We start from the raw sequence: 25,320 nt of genomic DNA on the forward strand, positions 1-25,320 counted from the left end.
CATGGAGAAATAGTATGAAGTTCCTAGGTGGAGGAGGCACTAGCAGAGCACAGGTTTTCTATGAGACACCAGCAATGGCATCTGACAGGCGCATGGCTTGTGTCACAGCATGTTATGCGTGCACTGGGAAATAGATCTGAAGCTGCAGGAGGAAGTTTTAAGCTTCTGACATGATTTTTTCCCTTTTGAGGAAAGGGGTTTTTAAAAAGTGCTAACACGCTATTTAAAGCGGTAACAGCTCTTTAGAACTGCTACTGCTTTAATAAGCAATTCAAGTGAAGCGGAAGATTTTTTCTTTCGTAGAAAATATTACTACAAATCTGTAGTAGCAGCAGTTTTTAATTTACCAAAAACTGGCATCTACTAGCAACAGAACATACACAAAAAACATCTTTGTTTATACAAATAAAATTAGGTTCTGAATATTCACAAAGTCACATAAGAGAGCAACTTTTTTCTTCACATTGATATTCAAAGTTAGTCAGATCAGCTGTGATAATAAAACCCCTGTATAATGTTCAGTCAAGCACCATGGCCGACAGTGCGTTAAGATCTCTCATGAATGGATGATCAGCTAGGATTTGATCAATCTTCTGTCTCTGGTCATCATCAGGAAAAATGTTTATCAGGGCTTCTCGTAGCTGTACTGTTTCCAAGGCGGATCTCTGTGGCGGAATCGCCAGACAAGCCTGGAGGTTTGTTGCCAGCGGAAGCCAAGTCAACGGCCGATCAGCATCTCCTCTGTTTTTAGGCTGTTGACTGCTGCTGGGTGGTTTGGGGACCGGTACAAAGAAAGGTGTCTCTGAAGAATATTGTTCACTGCTCTGTAAAGTCTTTTTTGATGACCAAAAACCTCTACGGAACAAAATACAAATTTTTATTAAGTTAAGGTAAAGATGCTAGCAGTCTGTACAAACACACAAAAGCAAGAATGCATGTAACTTCTATGCTCAGCTACTTACTGACTGGAATCAAATGATAAGCATTTTTTCAAAGTGAAACAAACCACTAGGTATAACAGTTTTCAACTGGAATCTGGCACGACTAACAACATCACCTAGGACTAGTTCCAAGATGCTGCGAGTACGTTACATGACAAAATACCGCAACAGTCAAAGCTTATTTTACAGAAGTATCTGCATCAGCATTATTGAGCTAAATGGATAAAAAAGATACATTGAAGGCACACAGACTGACTCAGGACATGTGAAAATGCTGACAGACCAAAGGGGCTTCCAGATGCTCCCCAAGACGAGCCGTCAGCTACTTCTGCTCAGGACCATAAGCTGTGCTCACATTCAGGTGAAGCCCTTGATCCCCTGTGTAATACCCTTAAAGGGGCAATAAGGTTTTTCAGCAATTTCAGGATCTGAATATTCTTCCTTAATTATCGAGATTTCATTTCAGACTTCAAAGAGGTTGCTGCTCTAAACTGCGAGCACTACAAAATCCAGGGCCAAGTCTACTGCAGATGCCACCAGGTAACGCAGTGAACTGGAACGCCAGTTAGTCTGGTTTCCCACCACCAAGGGAAACTGTATCTAAATTACAGAGCCCAATTTTAAAATCATTTAGGTTATGACACTTCCCATTACTCAACATGGAAAGGGGCTCTGTAATTGCTTGAGATCCTTGCAGGTTCTGATCTAATTCCTGGTGCCATTGATGCTTTCTGCATCACTGAACTCAAGTAGAAAAGTCTCAGGGAAGGAACAAAATTAACTCTTCACGCTCACACCTTTTATCTGTCTTAAAAAAACCCACCACACATCCCCAAAAACCAAAGCCCAGTTCCAGTTCCTGGTTTACAGATCGGAAACCAAGCTCTCCTAGAGTCTTCTCAAAAGAGTCTCTTTCCGCGTCTAGAGCCACCAGTCACCTCTCTGAACACATTCTGCTTTCACTTTATTTTTCTTGCTCACAGGTGGCTAAAACACAGCGTTTCAAACGATATCTCTTAAAGGTTTTATATTAAAGCTTGAATATTTTCTCAGCAATTCCTACCGGAGTTGCTTTTTTCCCATTAAAATTACATGCTTATTTTCAAATCAACCTGTGACCTACTGGTATGTACATCTCACTTTCCTCAATTTTTTTCCGTAGCTGAGATTCCTGCTTATTCTGGGTATTAATCCTTAAATATAGGTTGCCTTTCCTATTGCTGATTTTTAATTACCTCTCTTGTTTCTAAAAGCTAAATACTCACTATCATTAGCACCAATAATTCCTAAGGTGGTGAAAGAAGAACAAAGAATGGCTTATTTGCTTGTGCAAAAGAGCAAACCCATTCTCAAGTCTGGGCAGTTAATGCAAAGCAAATTCATACTGTGAATATATGCACATTTTAAAAGTACAATTCTATTAAAGGAACAATATATGTTTATTTTAAAAATTACGAAAATACAAATGCATTGAATAGCAACGCCTCTTTACGAACAGTACAGTACCCTCAGTGCGAAGTGAAATGCCTCTCCCGCGACAAAGAATGTGAGTGTAGAGTGTTTCTTTTGTAGCATCTATTGCCCCACTACGAATAAGTGATCCACCAAGTTGTTTTAAATGACATCACCTTAATTAACAGGATGCCAGACTGCCACATACCCAAACTGCTGGCGGCCCTGTGTGACCTTAACAGAGCCTGGACCACCTTTGTGCAAAAGCCACCACCATCAAATCTCAGAGGAAGTGACTGTCTTACTTATCTTGGCTCTGATAGAGATCTTGATTAGCTGCAAATGTCACCAGCAGTTTCTGAACAGACTGACGTAACAGGAAAAAACATGGTTTTGTTAAGATACTACATCCTGCAGCGTTCTTGCTTAATTTTACTGCACCTCTTCTGTACAGATCTGAAGAGGTCTTCAAGTGACCCAGGAAAACAGTTTATTTCAATATGAAATTGTAACTGTCTCAAACAAGAGTGAAAACAGTGCTTATACCTAGAACAGCCTTCACTTCGAAGGAAGTCGTCTAATCTAGGCCCATTTCTTCCCAAAGGGTCATCAGGAACCATAAATATGTCACCAGCAAAAGTGTACTGGAGCAACCTGCAAGAGAGTTCTGTCAATATTATCTGTTCCCAACGTGTGACATCTGACAGTCCCTCGGCTCCGGACAGGACAGGCTGCCCCGGAGCAGACACTTCACACCACAGCAGGAGCCACTGAGCTCGTCATCCACTGCTCACTATCAAAATCATTCAATGGGAGCTTCTGTGAACTCTTCCCATGACACCACACAACACTGAGCTTTTTTTTTTTGACAGCAAGTGTTGGATGACTGCAAACTTTTGTAAAATGAGCAGAGTGGAATTTTCTAGGTGATTAGAGAAGATTTTCAGGTTGTTCAAACTCCCCTTCTTAAGGATCTTCAACTACGTAGCTAAAACGCAGATGTTATCAGAAAGCCACACAACTAGCAAACATTGCATTAGCTGTTTACACTTAAGACACGAAGAAACGTTTTTCTGGAATCATTCTGGGATGGGGGAAATCTGCATTGAAGGAAACCAGCCCAACTAAAATTTGTCTGCGACGAGAGAATTTGGTATAGTGGAATTTCCCCAGAAGTAAAACTAATAGATGTTAACACAAGCTCTTAAAAAAACACAGACTCAGGATGATGTGCTAAGTATTCTTGCTAAAGTTCTGTAGGAGAACAGAACCTGACCGGTAGAATTCACTCAAGAAATAGTCTAAATACCTACATGATTAGCCAACATCAATTCCATGTTCTCCCACCTATACTGTGAGAACCCAGGCCAGTTTTCAATTATTTATTTCGTTAGACCTGCACAGTCAACGCAGCAGATGTACCCTGAGATTATGTCAGGAGGACTCTGAGGGATTAGTGGGAAATTTGGGCAACAGAAGATCATACCTTAATAGTCAAATGAGCTGATTTAACTGGAGGGGGGAGAAAAAGAAAACAAAACAAACAAATGAGAAAAAAAAAACCCAAACCCAAACAACAAAAAGCAAGCAGGTGCATAGGAGAAACTGTAACTCCCAGAGAACCCCCAAGCTGAAGCTTGGATATTTGACAACTACATGAACTCATCCAAACCCAAAGGACACTCAGCAATTGCAGGGAAATGGCTACCGGGATGTGCTGCAAGTATTCATTATTTTTAGTGATGCTGATTCCTTGTACTACAGCAAAGAGTGATTGATTCTGAAACCGTAATAGTGACGCTGTTGTGTCTGCATCAGCTTCATCTCTCCTTGAAGAAACGAGATGTAACCACAAAAGCCGGTGAGAATGGACCACAAAGCGTCTGCTCTACAGGATCTAACACGGAGCTGCAGACGTGACATTGCGTGGCTGCTACACCCAGCTCCTGCTTTTGTGAGCAATTAACACATGTACAGTAGAGAATGTATGAATAACAGGGACATTGGACTAGTCAGCACACGATTATAAGGCCACGAATCAAAACCGTGAAACACACATAGTACTTTGTTGGGCTCTACCGGAATTGCACGACAGAATTAAAAATAAAGAAACCTACATGAAGGTCCAGTGCCTACAACCGTAAGGGCAGAGGAGCTTTTAAGCTTTCATGGAAATACAGTACTTACCTTTTTTGAATGATTTCTCTCCAGGCCAGTGATTCTGTCACAAATTCTCTGAAGTTGTCATTAGTCACAATAACACCTCCAGTTTTATCAGCAAGGTGTAACAAAAACCTGTAAAATTAATTTCAAAGGCCGTTAAGACAGTCTGCTTTGCTGAAAACTGTCCAAAGATGTAGGAAACTAAACCTCTCACCATTCAGGAGCGATCTGTGAAGTGCATGAAAACAAGCACTTTGATTACCAGGAAATGACTGTTTTGACCCACCATATAACTTTAAACAACATTTTAGGTAGAATGCATTTATTTAGTGAAGCAGAGTCTTCATGGGAGGACTTTCCATTAAAAAAAACCCACAAGCGAAATCCCCCCAAACCACAGGATTATCAGATTGCAAATATTTGTAGAGTTAAATGGTTTGCTTTACAAAGGAGTACAGTGTTTATTACACATTCCAACACAAACTTACTTCCATGTACTTTTGTGCTTAGCACTAATGTTCGTGTTCTGCCAGGCAGTGTTCTGCAGGTTAGTTGTTGGCTCTGACAACGCTTGCTGCCATTTTGTTGTTAAATAAATGATGACAAAAGGTAACTACTGATTTATTAAGGAAATCCCATGGGTTTTTTTACCTGTCTGAAAACAAGCTTTTTACCATTTGAAACTATTTTAGCAAAGAGGCAGAATCACAGATAGAAAATGGATGGTGTCTTTTTAAAGAAACACGTACACTTTTGATGAAAGTGCAGCAACACTCATTTCCACAACTGTAAGTACTAGTATTTTATATGAAATTCTGGCTGTATATGAAACATCGTTATGTTAACAACACCAGCTTGCTGCCTTGTACTTTTTTTTTCCTACAACATCATTATTTCAGAGATCAGAATTGCTGTATTTTAACAAGGAAGATAAATGAAGTGCACTACTTTATATATCTTTGGCATATCAAGTTTTGCAATCAGGTCCATGACTGCACACTCTAACAAAACCAGGCATGCCTGTGATGCAAAAACCTGACAATTTTGTAGTCAGAAAAAGAAAGTAGGAATGATTATTAGTAGGAGGGAACCAAGCTGCAAAACACCATTTCAAAGCTGCGAACTGCTCATCCATGCAGAATGCAGCTGGTTGCGGAAAAAAACTTAAGCAGCATGTGCTTGTAACTGTGTCTCAAGACTGGGAAAATCTGGTAATTTAAGCAGCAGGAAGCTCTCTCAACACCCAACAAAAACCCCAACTGTTGTCTTGTTCACTGAAAGATGATCCCCACGTTTTGAAGTTGAATTTTGGTGCTCAAATTAACTTGGAAATGTACTAATCTACACATTGTTACAACTACACTGCTCCAAACACATACCTATGTCTATATGCCACAACAGCATCAGGAAAAAACCTAACAAAATAGTACCTGATCAGTAGCTGATTTGTGCTAGTGCTCCGCAAACAAAAAAGAAAATTCAGGGGTAGACAGATGATCAGGAAAGCATAAAAACATTACTAGAAGACTAGTTTCTGACTCAGTGCAAGTGATGACATTTGAAATGTGTGGGGGATTTTTTGTGTGTGTTTTTTTTTGTTTAAATTTCAATGAAAATTTACCATTTTCCATGAATTTCTGAAAACAGTATGTACAATATTATTAGAGAATTACACGCAGAAATGTTTCTTGGGACAGTAAAATAACGTAACAGAAGTAGAGCTCAGTCTTCAGTTGGATGCACAGCTCTCTGTCTAGACAGGTCGAAGAACCAGCTAATACAACCACTCACAAAGTATTAAGCTTTCACAACCATTAGTCGCATGTTTAAAAAGATTTTGAAACTATGTCCAGTCCATACCTGTCATCATGAGCAGCAATTCTTGTTCCTAAAACCATCCTGGCAGGGGTTAAAGACAATATTCCAACATCCTGGAGCTGTGTTAAGAAATCCTGCTCTGTTAAAACATGAAACAACTGTTCTTAAAAATGAAGATTTGACCATTAGTCTGAGGTACGATTAGCAGAGAAGATGGGCTACTTAATACCTATTAATCTACAGAAATGACATTTCAGTGTCTCACACTGTGTATGAAAATCCAACTACTCACGCTGGACTGCTGGTGCTTAATGTTTTATGAAGTGTTGCTTCTCCATTCATTCTTTACAGAAGTGTCCAAAGAAATAGTTACAACGCAGTTTAATAAAAATATTAGGAAACTACTACCCTCACCTGTAACGAAAGGATCACGTCTTGTTCTCCACTGTGGAACAAACACAGTGATATTTCGGTGGCCACGTTTCCAAAAATAGTCAACAGCTATTGCAATTCCTCGACAGGAGAAGAATTTCCTTAGACCATGACTAAGGGTGAAAAAGACGGAGAAATTCATTAGAGTTTTATTACTACGAATATAAAGAAAATGGAACAACCCCTTGCAAAGTGAAGCTGGAAGTTACACATACGGCCCCACCAAAATAAAAGGGAGATGGATGTTACAGACGAGGAACCTCATAAGTGGAAAGATCCTCAGCAAAAGAAGAGAATAGAAACATCACTTTGCAGCTCCACAGCTCAGCCTCCTTTCAGCTTCGTGGGCACTATATTTGAGTCGTCACAAATGGGTTTAGCTTTAAAAACAGGCCAATGGTGATGGTTTCTGAAGTCTATTGATTATAGCTTAAAATGCCCATAATCCAATATTGTGGTAGTTGCAAATACAGTCCCACTACAAACCAGAACAGCTCTAGTTCAACTGCTTCCCAAGAACTACATCCCAGAAGTTCTCTGATAATCTAAGATATTAGGGCCTTCACTCCCTTCATTTCAACAATCTGAGCTACTGTTTTCAAGCAAAATAATACAATTTCTTGGAAGAAAGATTTTCGAAACACTGCATTTTAGTGGCAACAATTTTTTTCCCATTTAAAAATACAAGATGCTCATGACCTGGTTTTGCAACTCAGTTAAGTGACTTTCCAGAAAAATCAGCAACTGTCTAAGATGAGCATCACAGATACTGGAGTTGATGACCTTGTGAGGTCGCAGGTCCTCCCCATCTGAACCACCCCAATAACCCTGTATGCCCATGTAACAGACAGCAGGAACTCCTCCTTTCGCAATTCACTGTCTAACCAGCTTCTGGGAACTGGGCTTCAGGAGAATAACAGAAGCAGAATCTCAAAATAAAGCACAGGAGACAGAATAAAAAGTATCTCTAGAATAAATTCCTACAGAACACCTACTAGCATCTTACATAAGGCGAAACCCAGTTTTCATGCAGAAACTTTTCTGCTCAGATTTTCACAGATTAGAGGCTACACTTGGACAAAACAAAGATGCACTTGGCTAGAACAGACAGATTCAGAACCGACGGCACAAACAGGTGAAGCATTTCTTACGAGTAATACATACTCTGTGTTTTGAGTTAGATGTTAAGTCACTACAAAGTGCTTCTCATAACAGTGAGTAAGCAAGTGGTATTCATATTGTAAACCAGTCTCCTAGTTGACGTGTGATTGTATGTTATAAGCCTACTAATGAGCCTTATTAGTTTGAATAGAATCTTATCTTTAAACCCCTACTTTAACCTACCAGGAAATCTTCTGAAAGGAGAATGCTTTAAAACATCTCCATGGAAACATTTTTTACAGTGAAACTCAGCCTTTAGTATCACCGGCACACGGAAAATAAGGAAGCGACTGGTGACAGCCAACATGGCTTCACCGAGGGCAAATTGTGCCTGACAAACTGGGTGGCCTTCAACAGTGGGGTTACAGCCTTGGTGGGTACGGGAAGAGCAAGGGACATCATCTGCCTGGACTCGTGCAAAGCATCCGACACTGTCCTGCGTGACACCCTTGTCTCTACGTTGGAAAGACAAGGATTTGATGGATGGACCGCTCTGTGGATAAGGAATGGTCAGACTCAAAGAGTTGCGGTCAACAGTCCAAGTGGAGACCAGTGATGGGAGGTGTTCCTCATTAGAACTGGCACCGTTTGACATCTTTATTGGCAACACGGACAGTGGGATCGAGTGTGCCCTCAGCAAGTTTCCTGGAGGCCCCGAGCTGAGTGGTGTGGTTGATGTGCTGGAGGGACAGGATGCCATCCAGACCTGGACAGAGGAGAGGGGGCCCATGAGAACCTCAGGAGGTTCAGCAAGGCCAAGGGCAAGGTCCTGCACCTGGGTCAGGGCAATCCCAAGCACAGATACAGGCTGGGCGGAGAATGGATTGAGGACAGCCCTAACGAGGACTTGGGAGTGTTGGTTGATGAGAAGCTCAACATGACCCAGCCATGTGCACTTGCAGCCCCGAAAAAACAGGGCTCCGAGCAACCTGAGCTGGTGAAGATGTCCCTGCCCATGGCAGGGGTGGCACTGGATGAGCTTTAAGGTCCCTCCCAACCCAAACCATCCTATGATTCTATTCACATATCCTGTTCAAAATATAAGTCTATTAAGGTTCTCTGAATTTGGAGAGGAATGTTTTATGTAGAAGGGCAGAAAAATGAGTAAGTTACATCTGAACAGTAAAAGGCAAATATCTGACTTACTAACAGAGTTTCCGAAGGAAAAAAAAAATTCCTATGCCACACTTGCCATAATAAAATTAAGTGTTCTTGATGTCAAGAGCAGTCAAATAAAGGAACATAATCGTCACAGAAGAGTTACTCCTCGTAAAACCTTCTAGGTCATGAACTTAAAATGCAGAAATGCAGTCATCAGTCTCCCACTTTAAGTTAGGTATCACACGTAGAATTAAGGCGAGCTGTAATATGAACAAACATGTCATTGCTAGATAAACAGAAATCTGAAATGCTTTATTTGAGCCAGGTAAACATCTGAAGGACAGCACATTACCACAGATATCTGTTCCCCAGCTGCCATTGTAAATATGACTTTTGGCTGTCCCAGTTCTTTAAAAAACATTGAAGACCCTACACAGGTAGAGGTGATAAGCAGCACAAAGCAGCAAACAGCAGGCTGCTTTCCAGGACATGTAACATTCTCCCTTTAGTTTTGTAACTAAATTAAGTACACATCATTATTTGCAAACAATTCTAGCAAGATATAATTCCATCCAATTATTCTTTCATTCTGAGTTTCTTCCACATTTTTACAAAATTCAATTTATAACTACCCAACAACTCCTTGGATATTTCAGTCAGCCCTGAAAGGCCTGTTTTCAGCACCTAAAAAGAGGCAATTTTTAAAAGTACTTGTTAGCAGCAGAATAAACTCTGGGCTTGCCCCTGTTCAACAAGCACCCTGGAAGTCCAGCTGGCATTAACAGATCCATGTGCCCTTTTTACTGGGTGACACATGTCAAGAGCAAAAATCCTTCAGCTTCTTGCAAATGTCCATATCCTCAAGATACCGAGAAGTGAAACTGAAAACAACTGAAAGCAAAACTGAAAACAATTATTCACTTTAAGACATAACAAAATCATGAGGCTTTATTTAGCCAGAAGGAAGCTGCTGAATATCTACGTTAAAAAACTCCAGGCCCCCATGCACTGATTATTTTGGTAGGACATTTAAATATCTCAATGGTTCTGCTATTTTGAGGCAGTTCTCTGTCCTTTGCTTTTCATAAGCAGAGTTTTTCACTTAGCTAATCAACAAAAAGTTAGGAGACCAATGCTTATAGTGGTCTTGCAGCCAGAGAGGTAAGCAGATATTTATTCACCATCTTTTAATTCATTGGTTTCAGATGTATTTGGTTGTTCTTAAAACAAAAGAAAACCCCCCAAAACCCCAAATACCAAAGATACAAAACCCCATAAAAGCAATATGCAGATTAAAAAAAAAATATCTCGATATTAAAAGAAAAAAAGATGAAGAGGATGTAGTATAGTTGTTATTTTCTAGATGACCTCAACAATTTGCATTTCTCTTCCACTAACACATGTTTGGGAAATCATTTTATAAAGTTCAAGGAGCTTATGACTCAGCTGTGACTTGCACTTTTACATCACTGTTTTCTAAATTGAACAGTCTCGGAACAATGAGAAAATAAGTTTGCTTTAAAACCAATTTACTGCAACAAACCATTGTAATTGAACTAAAGCAGTGACAAGAGTTATGGGTCATGTCAGGCTTCCTTTTTAAAGTTAGCAAGACTATAAAATGATAGAAAACATGAAGCTATTAATTCAATTAATTCACCAGTGACTGACCTGAAAAGTTTTACTGTTGCCAGTCATTAAGGGACCAGCTCTGGGCTCTTTAGCCTGGGGGCAATAAATTTGTAAGGATGATCATCACCTTCTTCACTTAATGATCTCTTGGTAGGAAAGGTTACACATGAAATCTTTCCACATTCCTTCTCATAAGCAGAAGACATTACTTAGATTTACTTTTGATGCCTTATCTGTGCTGTAGAGACTTTCTAGACTAACTGCAAACATTTCTATATTCCTAGGTCCTTAAACTGCATCTAAAGCTAATAATCTTCAAAAATATATGTTTTGTTCTGAATGGGGGGAAAAAAGGGATCTAGCAGGGACACGCGCAAATACATGAGAGGCCTGTCAAAAAAAGAACAGGCAAAGCAAGATCTATATGAATCAAGTTTTATACGAATTAAGTTAAAACATCAGCAGAATTACTCCTGAATGAACAACAGGTCTAGGAATGTCAAGGTATCATCTGGTAGTTTACGTAAGTTATCGGCAAATACCAAGGTACCAAACCAGAAATCCTCAGGCTGGGACTGTACATAAAGGGAAGAAGTTCAGATTGATTCCCCAATTTGCTAAAATAATATTAACAGTTTTACTAGCGCTTCACAAAAATGACAACAGAATTTATTACTTCTGTCCTCAAGCACAATTCATTCCTATCACAGAGAAAAGGGAGTTAGAAGTATTTATTATCCCTAATAACTGAGGAAGTTTTGCTATTCCATCAATTTTGGTGAAATGTTCAGGAGCAAAAGTAGATCTTTCATAACCAGAAAAGAACAATATCTCAGGGCACCTTTATCTCTCTCTGTCAATCCATTTTCTTCCCATTGACACAACTGTGTGCGGTGCACGTGCAGATCTCATTTACATGGTTACTGCTGGGAAACTGCACCAGCTGCCAACCACCCCAAACATTACGTTCATTTTAGGCCAGGCTTTGACATTATTTTCTTACAATACATCACGTTATAGTATTTTTTTTTTTTCCTGGAAAAGATTATTTTCTTCCCCTGCACAGCATTTAAGCGCATTCTTTTGGCAAGCTTTGTTCATCTAATAGTTGGAAGTAGAAGCCATGTAATATATGTGTATGTGAACCAGTCTGATGTGTTTTTCTCAGCCTAAGAGGATCCTGCAGAATTCAGGGGATCACTGGTAGAACTCTGGTCCGTTCTTAGAGAACAACCTCGTCAAGAATTAGTTACAACTAAATACAATATAATACAGCTGATAGGAGGTTCTTCAAGAGTTCCCATCTCCAATAATAAAATCCATATTTAAAAACAGTCCAAGTGTTTAAGAAACACCTAAATAGCCCAGTCTTTTCCCACTTTGTCTGGGGATACAGACGATCTTTCTCAGAATTGCTACTGTTTTATCAAGTGCTCCACTGTGGTTCTGGCAGCATGGTTTGAATGAGTGAAAACCGATTTCTGTGCTGGGAAGGGTTTCGTTCCGCAGAGGAACTCTGAATGACCAAGAAAATCTTAACTAGCAAGCTCTCGCAGTAAGTTTATTCTTTCTTATTGTTGCATCGACAGGTGGAGCAGGAGTCAGTCAGTTTGTTCTTAAAAACGACCACTTCCTCACTAAAAAGGAATATTGCATTTGTCATTGCTCCTTTGCATATTCCAAAAGGACAAAAAAGCCCCATAGCAAACAATGACAAAACCTTTGGACGTGCGCGCTTGCCAAAATTGCTTAATATAAAAAGAACACATCAGAGCCTCTGACTGGAGAACAGCAATCAATTCAGGGATAGTTGGGATGAGACAAATGTTAAAAAGAATCAAGTGAAGCAGAACATTTTATGTCTCTTCTAATGGATTTTGCTATTTCAGTTAGTTATAACAAACTTTAAATAGAAAAAGAAAACTGTAACTGGCAATGCCCTCCACAGTCATCTACAGTAGAAACATTGGGGGGGAAAAAAAAAAGGAATTAGCAACTGTTGACAATAATGGAATCCCTGCATCACATCCAATGAAGGGCATTTCTTGACCTTTTCAGTATAAACTGTGCCCATTTCACAGGGTTTGTTTGCACGGTGCCTTGGCAGCCAACCTGTCTAAATTATCCAGCAGCTCTATAGTTGTCTACTATTGTTTTCATACCTTTTTTTCAGGAGGAGCAGCAGACGAGGTGTGTGCACCCATACACACACTGTTCTCAAAGTTTGATGCAGGGGGACAGAATATTTTTGTCGTGTGCCAACATTTGCAAAAAGCAACAGGACCCAAGCACTAATGTGTAATGTTGATAAAGGGCAAACACATCACTTCTGTATAAGAATCTCCACTTTAAAATTACAAGACGCTAAGAGCAAAAGGTAAAGAAAAAAACCCAACAAACACACACCCAAAAAACCCAAATGCTTTACTCCTAAGTGGATGGTAACTCAACTTCTTTCTTAGATGTATGCAAAGCAAATAAAGTTTCAGGCCCAAAATCGCTTGCAACGGAGCAGAGCTCACTGAAGTTACTTACGAGTGATCTCATCTGCCTCTAATGTGTGTCTAGTTTAGGTCTCATTACCTATTCTGCTCAAGTAGAAGTAGAAGACATATATGTGTATCTGAACCAGTCAGATGCGTTTTTCTCAGCCTTTTTTTTTTTTCGGATTTTTTAGTATTTGGGCTTCATAAATCTGAGTTACCCATTTTTACGAATTCATAAACTTCTACCAGAGTAGGAAAGTTAAGTCTTAACTGCTTGACAGAAAATATTTTCCAGAGCGCTGCAATTACCAACCGACGTTTAAGTAAAAAAAAAATCAGGGATTTTCCTCATTCTATTTTAACTGGTTATTACATTTGTTCAACTTAAGACTATGTAATTTTTTTAAGCCAAAAGTAAATGCTACAAGAATTATTTCACAATAGGATATCCCACAACCACACTGTTCTAGCTGGATTTGTGTACTGAATTGTGTCATATAGTGCACCTGCTAAAAACTTCTGAATTTCCTTCTGTGCACAGTACCTCAACAAAGAACAGTAACTCCAAACAAGTCAGTCTAAAATGAATGCTGTCACTAAACGGAGACTAAAAACTATCAAAATTGTTATGAGTTGGAAATTAAAATGGCTACTGTCAATCTCATATAATTTTTCATTATCAAGACATCATAACTTACCAATGCAGCCATTACCAGTAGCTAAAACACGTGTACCCGAATCAAAAAGCAAGCTAGCAAAAACTTGACGTATGGAACAGCAACCTCTTGGTCCCTATTTCATTTGAAAGTTCATTGACCATTTAAGAAAGAGACAGCTGAAAAGAACAATACTTACGAAATGGCAACATTGCTTCCATCAATAATGATGTGTTTTAAATAGGGTTTCCCAGGTTCATTTTTCAACTCCAGCCTGTACGGCGTTTTCAGAGATTCCAGAAATCGCTGTACTCCAGTGACGGAAGGGTCGGGATGACGTCTGGGTGGCCCCGCTGCCTCTCTCTCAGGATGTGAAGGGTGGATTTGTGAAGACAAGACCTGCTCTGGAAGAGGATTTTCAGCGTTCGAGGGTTGGGAAAGGCATTGGTTGAGAGCTCTGGCGTGAGCAGAGGAGCTGCCGTGTCCCAGCGGCTCCTCAAAGCCAGGATGACTGTTCTGTACAGGGGAGGGCCCTGCAGATCTTTGCTGAGCTGCAGTTTTAGTCTTAGTTGAGATACACGGCACATCTGAGCTCCCTCTGGCTACAAAATCAACATCTTTGAGAGCCCCAGCTTGTACAGCGCCAAAAGTTACACAATCTGTTTCTATATCACTTGACCTTGAACTGTGACTCTTAGCAGGACAATATCGGTCTCTTTGTTTACAGCATGCAGGTGAATTTTTACTGGAAGGAGAAGCAGGTTTGCCCACCAACATCTGCATTTCATCTTCTGCATCAACGTGCAGGTTTGGTGAATCTCTTATTTTGTGATATTCATTTTCTGTCTCCTTTGAAGTATGGCTGGATTTGAGTGGACTCTTATTGCTAGAAATTACTTTGTCTTCCAGATTTTGTGAATTATTTGCATTACTTCCTAAAGGAGGATGGACAGTTCTAGGCTTTTCAGATGACTGTTCATGTTCTTTTTGAAATTTTACATTTTCCTTTTCGATTTCTTCTAGCAACGTTAATGGTTCCACAGATTGTCCCAGGCTACCAATAACTTTTTCTACAATATTTTGGGAATATCCCATCGTTCTGAAGAAGTTCACAAGAATCTTATATTCCATTTCCTCACTGATATCATCACCTTCTTTAAGGCAATAACCAGGATCACCCGATTCACTGCAGCTGTCTGAAAACAGATCAATAACTGCATTGCTGTCTGAGGGATTCCTGTGCGAAGCAGATTCCGCCTCCTGATCATTTCCCCAAGAGAACTGCTTTTTAGGGAGCCTTTCCTCATCATCAGAAGATCTTCTTTTACAGGACTGCCTTTCTTTAGACACCACGGCCTCTAACGGGGGCACGTTTATGGGAACAAAACTTGTTTCAGGAGCATCAGAAAGCACAGTGTCCATTTGCTTTGTCAGCTCGGTTACGGGTGTCCCAGCTTTGTTTCTGGCTTCCTCGCCATCTGCTCTCCCATCTCTGCTTGTAGCTATCGCTTTGTTTGGTACCAGCTCTGTCGGGCTCTCAGAACCCGTGAGATCGATGACATTGCTCTCTGCTCCACAACATTCCGTTTGTGTGAGACTCAGGAGCTCTCTTTTCAGTGAGCTGGGCAAAATCAGTAAATCCATTGTATATTTATCTGCGTGTGCTTCCACAAATTGTCTGAACTGCTTTTTAATCTCCGATTCCTTGTCACTTAGTAAGCTTTCATTGCTTTCAAAAAGCTTCACAAACTGCTGGACGTGACTTTGAGCCATAACAACAGCTTCTGCGCCCCCCTTGATGCTGAGCAATCCTATTTCCAGCACTGTTATATCAGCACAGGTATCCTGGATCAGGCTGTTGAGAAACAGGCTTTGCGCACCAACAAAGATGCAGTGGATGTCCTTTGGGTAGTGCTCCTTTTCTTCCAGTTCAGGTTCACAGAGTCCCTTAATATACTCCTAGAAGGAGAAAAAGACAGCAGAGTGAATAGTTGTGAAAAGCTAATACCTACAGTTAGTTTCGGTTAGGTCAGTAGCAGGCAAGTGCATTAGAAAATAAAGCCAACTTAGCTTAAGAAAGGTGAGAAAGTAAATACTGCCAGTAAACTGGATAATAGAGATAAAAGCACAGAGATCTGAAATTATTTTTAATAGATCTTCTAGAAGGATAACTTTCTTTCATATCGTGTTGCTTATAAATAAATCTCCTTGAAACTGATAGTAACAGAGAATGTAAGTTGTAGCTCAGTTTAAAAGACAAGTCAAAAGAGATTTATACTCCCGCTCCCATTCTTTGGTCAAAGAGAACATACACTTCATGAACAAGTGGCTTGCACTAAAGAATTCCACCTCGTCCATAAAACTGAACTTCTAAAAACAGTTTCTAAAGAGAATTTCCAGAGGCTCATCACAGCTGTAGCTATCCTGTATTTTAAACGTGTTATTGTATGTTACTTATTCTACACTTACTGACTAAACGACATGGATCCTGTGGCACAGTACAACATAACTAGTAGCCACAGTAGTAACCACCCATTAAAGGATATCCTATCAAAAAAAACCAAACATGCCAAAACCAAATGACTAACCCTCTATCTGGACTCTGATTCCCTTATTAATGAAGTAAAACATTTGTATTTTAAAACTACAATTGCCAGAACACCTACTTACAAAGAAAATCAGCTCGACAGCAAGGCAGCTTTCAACACGACCCTTTGAAAGTCAGGATTTTGAAAAAGCAGATGATACTGACAAATGACTGAGAAACTCCAGGCTCCAGATACTCCCGTGTTCCAGAAGTTCAGGTTTTTAATAGATTTAAAAAAACCCCAACCCATTGCTATTTCTGACACCTAGAAGTTACCATACGTAAATTCACCACACTGCCTTAATGGTGTCAGCGTTTAGAACTCCGTCCATACCGTGTACTATTTCTTCTTCCAGGCAGCATTGTTTTTCCCCAAACTGTCTCTTTCTGCACCTAAAATTCTGTAATGTAGTGAAACCAGTTTCTAAGCTGCGGTCATTGTATTTGCAGACTCCCAAGCATACCAAATTTTTATTATCTATCCTTACTCTCAGAAGTTAACCTTCTCTTTTAAATGGAACTGAAAACCAATGCAAAGTAATGAAAAACATCAGAGCACTTCCGAGTTCCATCAGCACAGGTATCATTGCTATGACCAAACCTTTTAAAGGGCGACAATAAAGACGTGCAATTGTTTGTACCTTCTACACAATAATCCCTCCAGATAAGGTCTGAAAACTGCTCTACATGTAAGGCCAGTCAAGTCTCTCACACCTTTAAAAGTATTTGGAGTAGGAAACATTCTGTATGTTATTAGGAAAAGCAGCAATTAGAAAATGGAAATCTTGTGCTGTGATTCAGGCTTTAATTTTCTGGAAAAAACAAAAGTTGTCCTGCAGCTCGCTCTAAAAGTTTCTGGAGTTTTTGTGCCCAAATATAAAAGCAAATTGGTTTAGAGACAATTTCAGAGTCAAATAATTCAAACCCCTCAACATTCATAGGATTTTCCTTGTTTATGCCTTACACAGTCAAGGAATCAAGATTTTGAAAGTGGATCACCAAGCCTGTGAATTCAGTCTCAAAATAGATGCTAAGGATACCCGCTAAAATGTATGCATATTTAAACATACAGACACAAACGCTCACATACTGAGATTTTGGGTTTGAAAGCCACCTTCTGCCCAGCCAGTGCTCGCACTGCCATTCTCATCCCATGATTCGAACAGCTATCGCTGAGTAATATTAATTTCATCATTACTGCTGAGCCCGTCCAAAGCTCAGCTGCACCAGACATTTAACAAAATACTTCTGCGAAGATACTTCACAGCTCTGAGGCTGAGGAACGTCAGCTCTGCCCAGTGTCAGCAAGAGCTTTAACTACAAAGCTCCTGCCCGGCATGGACTGAGGTGAGTCTGTAAAGCAGCTGTGAAACACGGCAACACCCAACCAGCCCTGAGGAATAGCTTGACTTAGGGATGAAGAAGGATCACAGAATCCCAGCCTGGTTGGGTTGAAGGGACCTCTGGAGATCATCCAGTCCAACCCCCCTGCTAACGCAGGGTCACCAGAGCGGAGCACACAGGATCATGTTGAAACTGAGAAATAAACTTAACAGCAGAGTCAGATATACTGTTAAGCAGCATTCTTTTATTGACAGTGCTGGGGATCATCCTCCATCAGTGCTCCAGCGACTGGATGCTCTTGCGTTGCTTATATTCACATAATTATTACATATGCATTACAAGTTTTGGAAATTTTGACATACATGTATACTAAGAGATAACTGATGATGTTAGTTATAATTGTTTAGTTTCTTACTTACAATACGTCTATTAACTACTAGTTAAATATAAACTAAGCACTCTGCTTCTAAACAATGTATCACTTCATCTTCTCTCTCCTGTCATGCAGAAGGATATAAAACTTGAATAATATCCCCTTGTTTTGCAGGTGGTCTGAAAGCGTTTCTCTCATGTCAGTTGGTTAATGATGGGTACGTCTTTTGTAACTTAATCGCAGTGTACATTAATTTAGCAGCTTCTCTTCAGTGTCCAGGCGGGTTTGAATGTCTCGGAGCAGGAGACTCCACACCCGCTCTGGGCAGCCTGGTCCAGGCTCCGGCACCTCCCAGCAAAGAAGTTTCTCCTCACGTTCAGATGGAGCCTCCTGTGTTTCAGTCTGTGCCCGTTGCCCCTCACCCTGGCGTTGGGCACCACTGAACAGAGTCTGGTCCATCCTCTGACACCCACCCTGAGATACTGATCCCATTGATCAGATCCCTCTCAGCTTCTCTTCTCCAGCTCAACAGCCCCAGCTCTCTCAGTGTCTCCCCATCAGCAACATGCTCACACAAAGAGCTCGACACACTTCACCGGCACTTTAACCCGCCCCCCCGCGGCCCGGCCCGTGTCAACAGCCCCGGCCGCCGCGGCCCCGGCCACACCCGCTGGCCGGGCAGGGCCGCTCCGGCTTCCCCGGAAAGCGCTGCCCTCCCCCGGCCCCCCGGGCCTCCTCCCCGCGGCCCCGGCCCTGCCCGCCCGAGGGGCCTCTGTCCGCCGGCGCGGCCCCGGCCCTGCCCGCCGCCCCGGCCCCGTACCTTGGCGCTGCGCACGGCCTTCCCGCCGCCCGCCAGCTGCACCCAGATCCTGGCGGCGGCGGGCGGCGGGCCGGGCGGCGGGAGGGCGACCCGCCAGTCCCCCTGCGCCCCCAGCACCGCCAGCCGCACCTCGAACAAGCCCTCGATGCGGCCCCGGCTCCCCTCCAGGAGCCGGCTCTTCTCCGCCGGGACGGTGAACTCATCCAGCCCCGGCCCGGAGCCGCGGGCTGCCCTGCGAGCCGCCATCAGCGCCGCCCCTCGCTCCGGCCCGCCATGGCGCCGGGCCGGCACAACACGGCGGGGAATCCCCGGGCTCCCTCCGCACCGCCGCACGTCATCAGCCCGCAACGGCCCCGCCCCGCGCCGCGCCAGGAAGCAGCCGCGGCGCCATCTTTAGCAAGGGCGGCCCGTCCGCCCCTCAGGAAAACCTTCCCCTTTTAACGCTTTCACAGCCCAGAAGTTTGGGGTTAGCACGCGGCCGTGTTCTGGTGTCGTCGTCTTGGATTTAATTTAAAAAGAAATGTTAAGTTTTATCTCTCGTGGCGGGACAGAAGGGCAGCCCCCACCCGCACGCCCTTAGCTCTGGTGGAAAACAGAGGACACGTTTTTACTTTTAAAAGCCTTAAAATGAGACGTGAAGGATAAGATCTTAAAGCGTAGCTCTGGGGCTTCGCTGGCCTTTTCAACGCTTGGAGTTGGCAACACTGACCAACTGTGGCACAAAGAAGGAAATATCTTAATTTATTTTGACTCTTCCCACCCCAGACCCAGGTAAATATCTTCCAAGTTCCCCCTATTTGATTCCCAGTTGTTTGTCCGTCTCCTCAGCATCACCGCGAAGTTAGTTTTTAGTAGGTGTTCATTAAATGTTGCTTCTTAAGGGAGGTCATATATCTATCATTCTATCATACCTATAATATCTATCATATCTATCATATTCTATCTATCATATTCTATCTATCATATTCTATCATATTCTATCTATCATATTCTTTCTATCATATTCTATCATATTCTATCATATTCTATCATATTCTATCATATTCTATCATATTCTATCATATTCTATCATGTATATCATATATATATATATAATTCTTTTGTGGTCATATATCTAACTATACATACTTTGGTTTAATCTGTTTATATGTTACACCAGGAAAGGATTAATGTAAAGATATAAAATATCGTTTCCGTGAAGCTACTTGTGTCCCTGTTCAGAAACTTTTCAACCAAACCCGAGTTTGTAGTTCTTAGCACATTGGGAATTCACGCTCAGTGCTGACATCCAGGTAGAAACAGAGACGTTTTCCTCTCTGAATGTGACGCGGTGTGTCTTTGAATCCAATGTAATTTTTCTCTGTGGCGTGGTAAAATGTAAGAACCTATATCTGTGTACACACACGCATTTACACACGCACATACATTCTAAACAGGACGGGGTTTGGCGATGAGTGTCACATTCTAGAAAGATGCTGTACTGTTATGACGATTTTTTTTTTTTTCTGGTTTTGTTGTTTACGCATTTGCATTTTGCTTTCCCATCAAATTATTGTCCAACATTCCCATAGAAGGCTGTAATCCAACATTTAGCCGGGCGGTTTCTGGAGGTGATTGGTGCCATCAACTGTTAAAGCGCAGTCACTGCAGGCATTGGTGCACTGTGGTCATTATTAATTACAAATTAAATTGTAAGTAAGGAACTTTATAATAAAAATGAAGTTACTGGAATTTTGGGATACACAGTATCATTAACAGCTGAAAGAAAATGCTTTTATTTCTGTCCACAATGTCAACACAGCCTTGTGGAATATCTCGGGATGACTTAAATCTTACTGGTTTCTAAATAAAGTGGATACTGCTTGGTGCTGTGTATATTTTCTTGAGGCCTGTTTTGCCACACTGTGTGTTATAAAACTTGGTCTCAGTGCTGTGTTTATTGTAATCTGTACAATTCTATATGTATTCCCCATAAATCTGTATGCAAAGATCATTTCCATCGTTCTGTTGGTCTGAAAGTGCTCTCAGGGAGGTCGTTTGGAGCCTGAATGGTCCTGTAAGACTGTGATCCAGTCTGCTGAGGTTGGGTAGGAGGTGACTTTGTAACATCTGAGACAAACTAAAGGCCTTTTGAAGTGGTGGAGACCAATTCTATTGAAAAGGTTTACGCATCCTTACAAAGGTGCGTCCATTCTTAAAACAAGTTGGAACTTTCTCCCTACATTGTTGTGACTGACTAGAAAAAATATTTAGATCATAGTAATTTTTAAAATTTTTCTTTATGCTTAGGAGAAACTGCAAGCCTCCTGTCACAAGCACAGGTGTATGAAAACCAAAGGGGAACTAAGTTGAGGACACTAGAAACTCTCTTATATTTTATAATAGACTGCTTATAAAGAGGATTTGTCAAGGAAAGAAAAAGACTTTTTCGGGTAATGGGCTTTTCACAGTAAATCCAATGCAATAAGCCTGTTTAGTTGGAGAGGACATTTCAGTTTTCTGACTCCTTGGTTGTATCTCATAAGCTCATTTTAGGGAGGGGAAAGTGCAGTGTTTACCTGGTAGCAAAGGAATTGGTTACACCCAGTGCCTGCTCTTGCATTTCTAGTTGGAACACCAGTGGGGTGTTTTACACAGTGCCCTGAGTGTGATTCGTTGCCTAATTCATTATTTGTATTACTGTTGGACAAATACTATAATGTGTAAATAGGTTTTTTTTTTCCTTTTATGTTTTAAAATAGCTTGCTTCAGCTGCCTTCTGCAACTTCTTGCTTTTAATTGAAATTTCTGCAGCTGAACGTTGGTTGCGTAAATGATTTTATGAAACTAGACCTTCCTGAAATGTTTGGGCTTGAGCTGCAGGCTCGAAATACGAACTGTGCTCCTTGAAGCAATGTGGAAACTGAATCTTAAAATTGGCTTTCGGCTCCATGTTGGTTAAGGAGCTGTGATGCTGCACTTCACAGGTGGTGCTCTGATCCCCCTTGTTAGTGCTGTGCTCTTCAGTGAGGTTATTCACATGCAGGAATTGAAATGTATGTTTGGTTGTTTGCAGGATGGGGACTTAAAATACTAGGATTTAGAAAGTATCCTGCATGAATTTGAATTATAGAAACTTTAATTTGTAGTCATAACACAAATAGTAGCATATTTTTTTAAAAGTGGTATCTCGAATGCATTCTCTGTATTTCAGAAAGGAAAAGGAGCCCTGGCCAGAGCTCTCAAATCTTTGTGCGTAATATAAACCTAAAACTTAAGACTGCCTCTGATTGTATCAAGCTCTCATTAGAGGATTTTGGCGTATGCTTTAAATAAAAATTTTTTCATTTACAGAATTACAAAGCAAGAAAGCCAAAAATGATTTGAAATAAAATGACTCTGGGATGCTTTATAAAGACAAACTTCTAGATCTTATTCAAGGCTGTGAGTAACTGTGGCTATGCAGTGACAGACATTCATATTTGCTCAAAGTCCTGGTGACACTTGTGATTAAGAAGGTTTCCCTTTTGGAGACCTTATTGCAGTGCTGACCTCTTAACGAACTTAGAGATCAAAGCTTTGGTCTTATTTCTTTAGTATTGGAGCAAACTTTTTGAAAATAATCCTGGGTATAGATTCTGTACTCAGTAGTTTCCATTAGTGAAACTTATTCTGTCTCTTAATTTTAGGATAAATCACTTTTCTTTATTCCAAATTCCTTTCAAAAGAATCTGTTGTAAATAATTGAATCATTATGAAAGGAAGACAAAGCATTGCAATTCTACGTGCATCAGCTTTTGAGAGTGGGTAACATTTTTCTTTTTATATAATGGAGTCTGCATTTGGGGTTTGGGGCTTTATGAGTGTGTTTGCTCAAGTTTCTTAATTAGTTATAAAAAGCTGCAGGTGTATTGGCAAAGACTGTTATTTAGCCTGCGAAGTGTTCCAGAAGACAATTTAATGCTTTTTTTAATGTAAATATTTAGCTGCATTAGTACCAGTCACTTCAAAGGTTCCAAGCTTTGTGCCTGCTGTGTATTTAAATATCGAAGCTTCGCTCGGATGACTGACAAAAGCAATGAGAAGGTAAGAGCACAATCTTTATTTTGAGGGAGGACCGATCACTGCTGGGGGACTCGCAGCCGTGAGCAGTGGTGCCCGAAGTGGTGTCAGCGCCCTGCGGTGTCTGCAGACATCAGAGCTTCTTCAACTGCAAAAATTAAAGCAGTAGTCTTGTTAATCTTGCAACTGGGGATTTTATAAAGCTCTTTCAGGTAATTTTTATATAGTTTATCAAGAGGCAGACTTAGACTATTACGCACCTTTAAGGTTTTACAATTTCTGCAGACGAGTATTTTAAAAAAATTTCGATAAATATTCTTACTCCTGGTCTGACTACAGGAATGTAAATCCTTTTTGTAAAGCCCTAGCTATAGTTTACAGAGCAGTTTTCTTGTGTGTGCCGGACCTGTTTGGTAGCTGGCTGCTGGTGGACTAGGACCTTACAGCTGATGGCTGTTGGTTCTGGGAGCTTTAGTTCAGTATAACAGTGTTGGTGGAAAGTGGCACCCATAGTTGAAAGGTGTGCAAGAAGCTTGAAAGATGTGCTTACAGGGGCTTTTTAATGCTTTGTGAGATGTGGCATAGAGTAAACCTAACTGCAGGGGCTTTGCTTTTTGCTTTGCTGTCTCTATTTGTGCAAAGCAGGGTGAGAACAGGTGTAAAAACTTCAGCTTCTGAATGATATCGGATTGCAGATAGCTTACACAAAATCTGTTATAAGGTTAGGACCAATAGAAATGAATATTATTCGCCTTGATGTATGGTCCCGTTGACTTCGATGAGGCTGCTAAACTGATTAAATGCTTTTCATCTGAATGAGGGAAGAGCAGCGAAATGCGATAGTGATTTGGGGACACATGTAATCAATATGGACAAGCAGATGTACAGGAACAGATAAAATTGCAATAGTCCTGGTCGAACTGAATACCAAAAGCCAAGTAGTAACAACAAACGAGAGAAAAAATAATTGAGTGAATTGTCATCAAAGAAAATTAGATCATACGTTAAGATTACAGGTGTAAGCAGAAGTAACTCTCTGGCTGTGCAATAGAGTCTTCAAGAAAATAAAGTTATAAAGTGATATAAAAGTTATATAAAAGTTACATAAAGTTGGCTGGACTTCTGCATGGGTGCTGATTTACTTTAGTAAGGCTTTCCAGAGCCTGGTCTGGAATTTTCATTTTAGTTTAATGTTGCAAAAATAATAGTTATGTTTGGCTTACACTTTCTTTTACAGAACAGTATTTTTAAAATTCAATTAAAGAAGAGTGTTTTTTTCCCTCTGAATATACCGTGTTTTTTAAACTTGTAGGCTGGGCCAGACTACCAGTACGTTTCACTCCATGCAATGATTTCTACTTGGTGGAAATGTGTGCAAATGTTTCTGAGATATTTCCATTGTAATGATCCTCTCTTGGGAGATGTGTATGCAAACACTGCAGTCAAATATCGGTCTTGCTGTGGGAATCGGGTCTAATGTAATCATACTAAAATCAGTGGGATTAATCATTAGCTGTTGTGAATCAGAATATTTCCACCAGTTTCAATTAAATTTTACTGATACCAACTGGGCATGCTAGTCTTGTATAACAGTGGTGAAAAATGCAAATTAAGCCGACTTAAAGGACACACATAAAGGACAATGATGCATTTACATTTGATTCCGGTGTATTTTACTGAATGCCTCAGAGCGAAGGCAGTTCAATTAAATACCAGTGGAGGGCTTTTTCTAGACAGAGACCTCTGGAAATTGCTTTAACCCTTTAACATTTAGAAAGCGTATTCAGAGAAATGGGATGCCTCCCTTTACGTGCCGGCTTTCACAGCGCTAGGAAAATAGTAGAATGTTTTCAGGAAGATTATCATCCCATTTCAGCCTTTTCCACTAGAAGCCACAGACATCAACTCTGAGTTTTGTTTTATGATAAAGACTCCTACATAAAAATTTAGGAAAAATAATGTGGAGGTGGTTTGCTTTGTATGGCGGATGTAATTTTTGAAACTTCCATCAGTTATGTTATTCTCTTTTTCATACTGATGTCCTGTCAGCCTTCAGTCATCTCCAGACTCTTAAATCCTAAACCGAAGCAGTTTATTTTACGTATAGAAATACATATAAGTCAGGACTACCTTCAATTGCATTTGAGTTGCACTTGAGCACAGTTAAATGCAATTTTGCCGTGGAAATACAATGTAATCATTAGAATTCCCTGTCTGGTCAATGTCTACTCTTGAGTGTTTTAAAATAATCTCCTATGCCTTAAAATATTTTAGATTTTTAAAAATCTGTACGTACTTCGAAGTCCAGTTGGC

General features: G+C 40.7%; 1 protein-coding gene across 2 annotated transcripts; it reads right to left on the bottom strand.

Annotated features, from left to right (window-relative positions):
* Window positions 1-321: 321 nt before the first annotated feature.
* N4BP1 (NEDD4 binding protein 1) lies at window positions 322-19,278 on the bottom strand. Of its 2 annotated transcripts, none has more exons than XM_065641210.1 (7): window positions 18,967-19,278; window positions 14,042-15,801; window positions 6,789-6,919; window positions 6,417-6,513; window positions 4,581-4,688; window positions 2,940-3,047; window positions 322-855 (listed from the first exon to the last, which is right to left on the bottom strand). In XM_065641210.1, the coding sequence occupies exons 1-7, from the start codon at window positions 19,210-19,212 to the stop codon at window positions 519-521; spliced, it is 2,787 nt and encodes a 928-aa protein (XP_065497282.1). In that variant the 5' UTR covers window positions 19,213-19,278; the 3' UTR covers window positions 322-518. The 2 variants fall into 2 exon arrangements, with proteins under 2 accessions (XP_065497282.1, XP_065497283.1); XM_065641211.1 differs by lacking the exon at window positions 322-855 and adding an exon at window positions 3,880-3,905 and having other exon boundaries at window positions 2,998-3,047.
* Between the last annotated feature and the right edge of the window lie 6,042 nt (window positions 19,279-25,320).

The sequence above is a fragment of the Caloenas nicobarica genome, chromosome 9 (assembly GCF_036013445.1).
Source record: "Caloenas nicobarica isolate bCalNic1 chromosome 9, bCalNic1.hap1, whole genome shotgun sequence".
Taxonomy (NCBI): domain Eukaryota; kingdom Metazoa; phylum Chordata; class Aves; order Columbiformes; family Columbidae; genus Caloenas; species Caloenas nicobarica.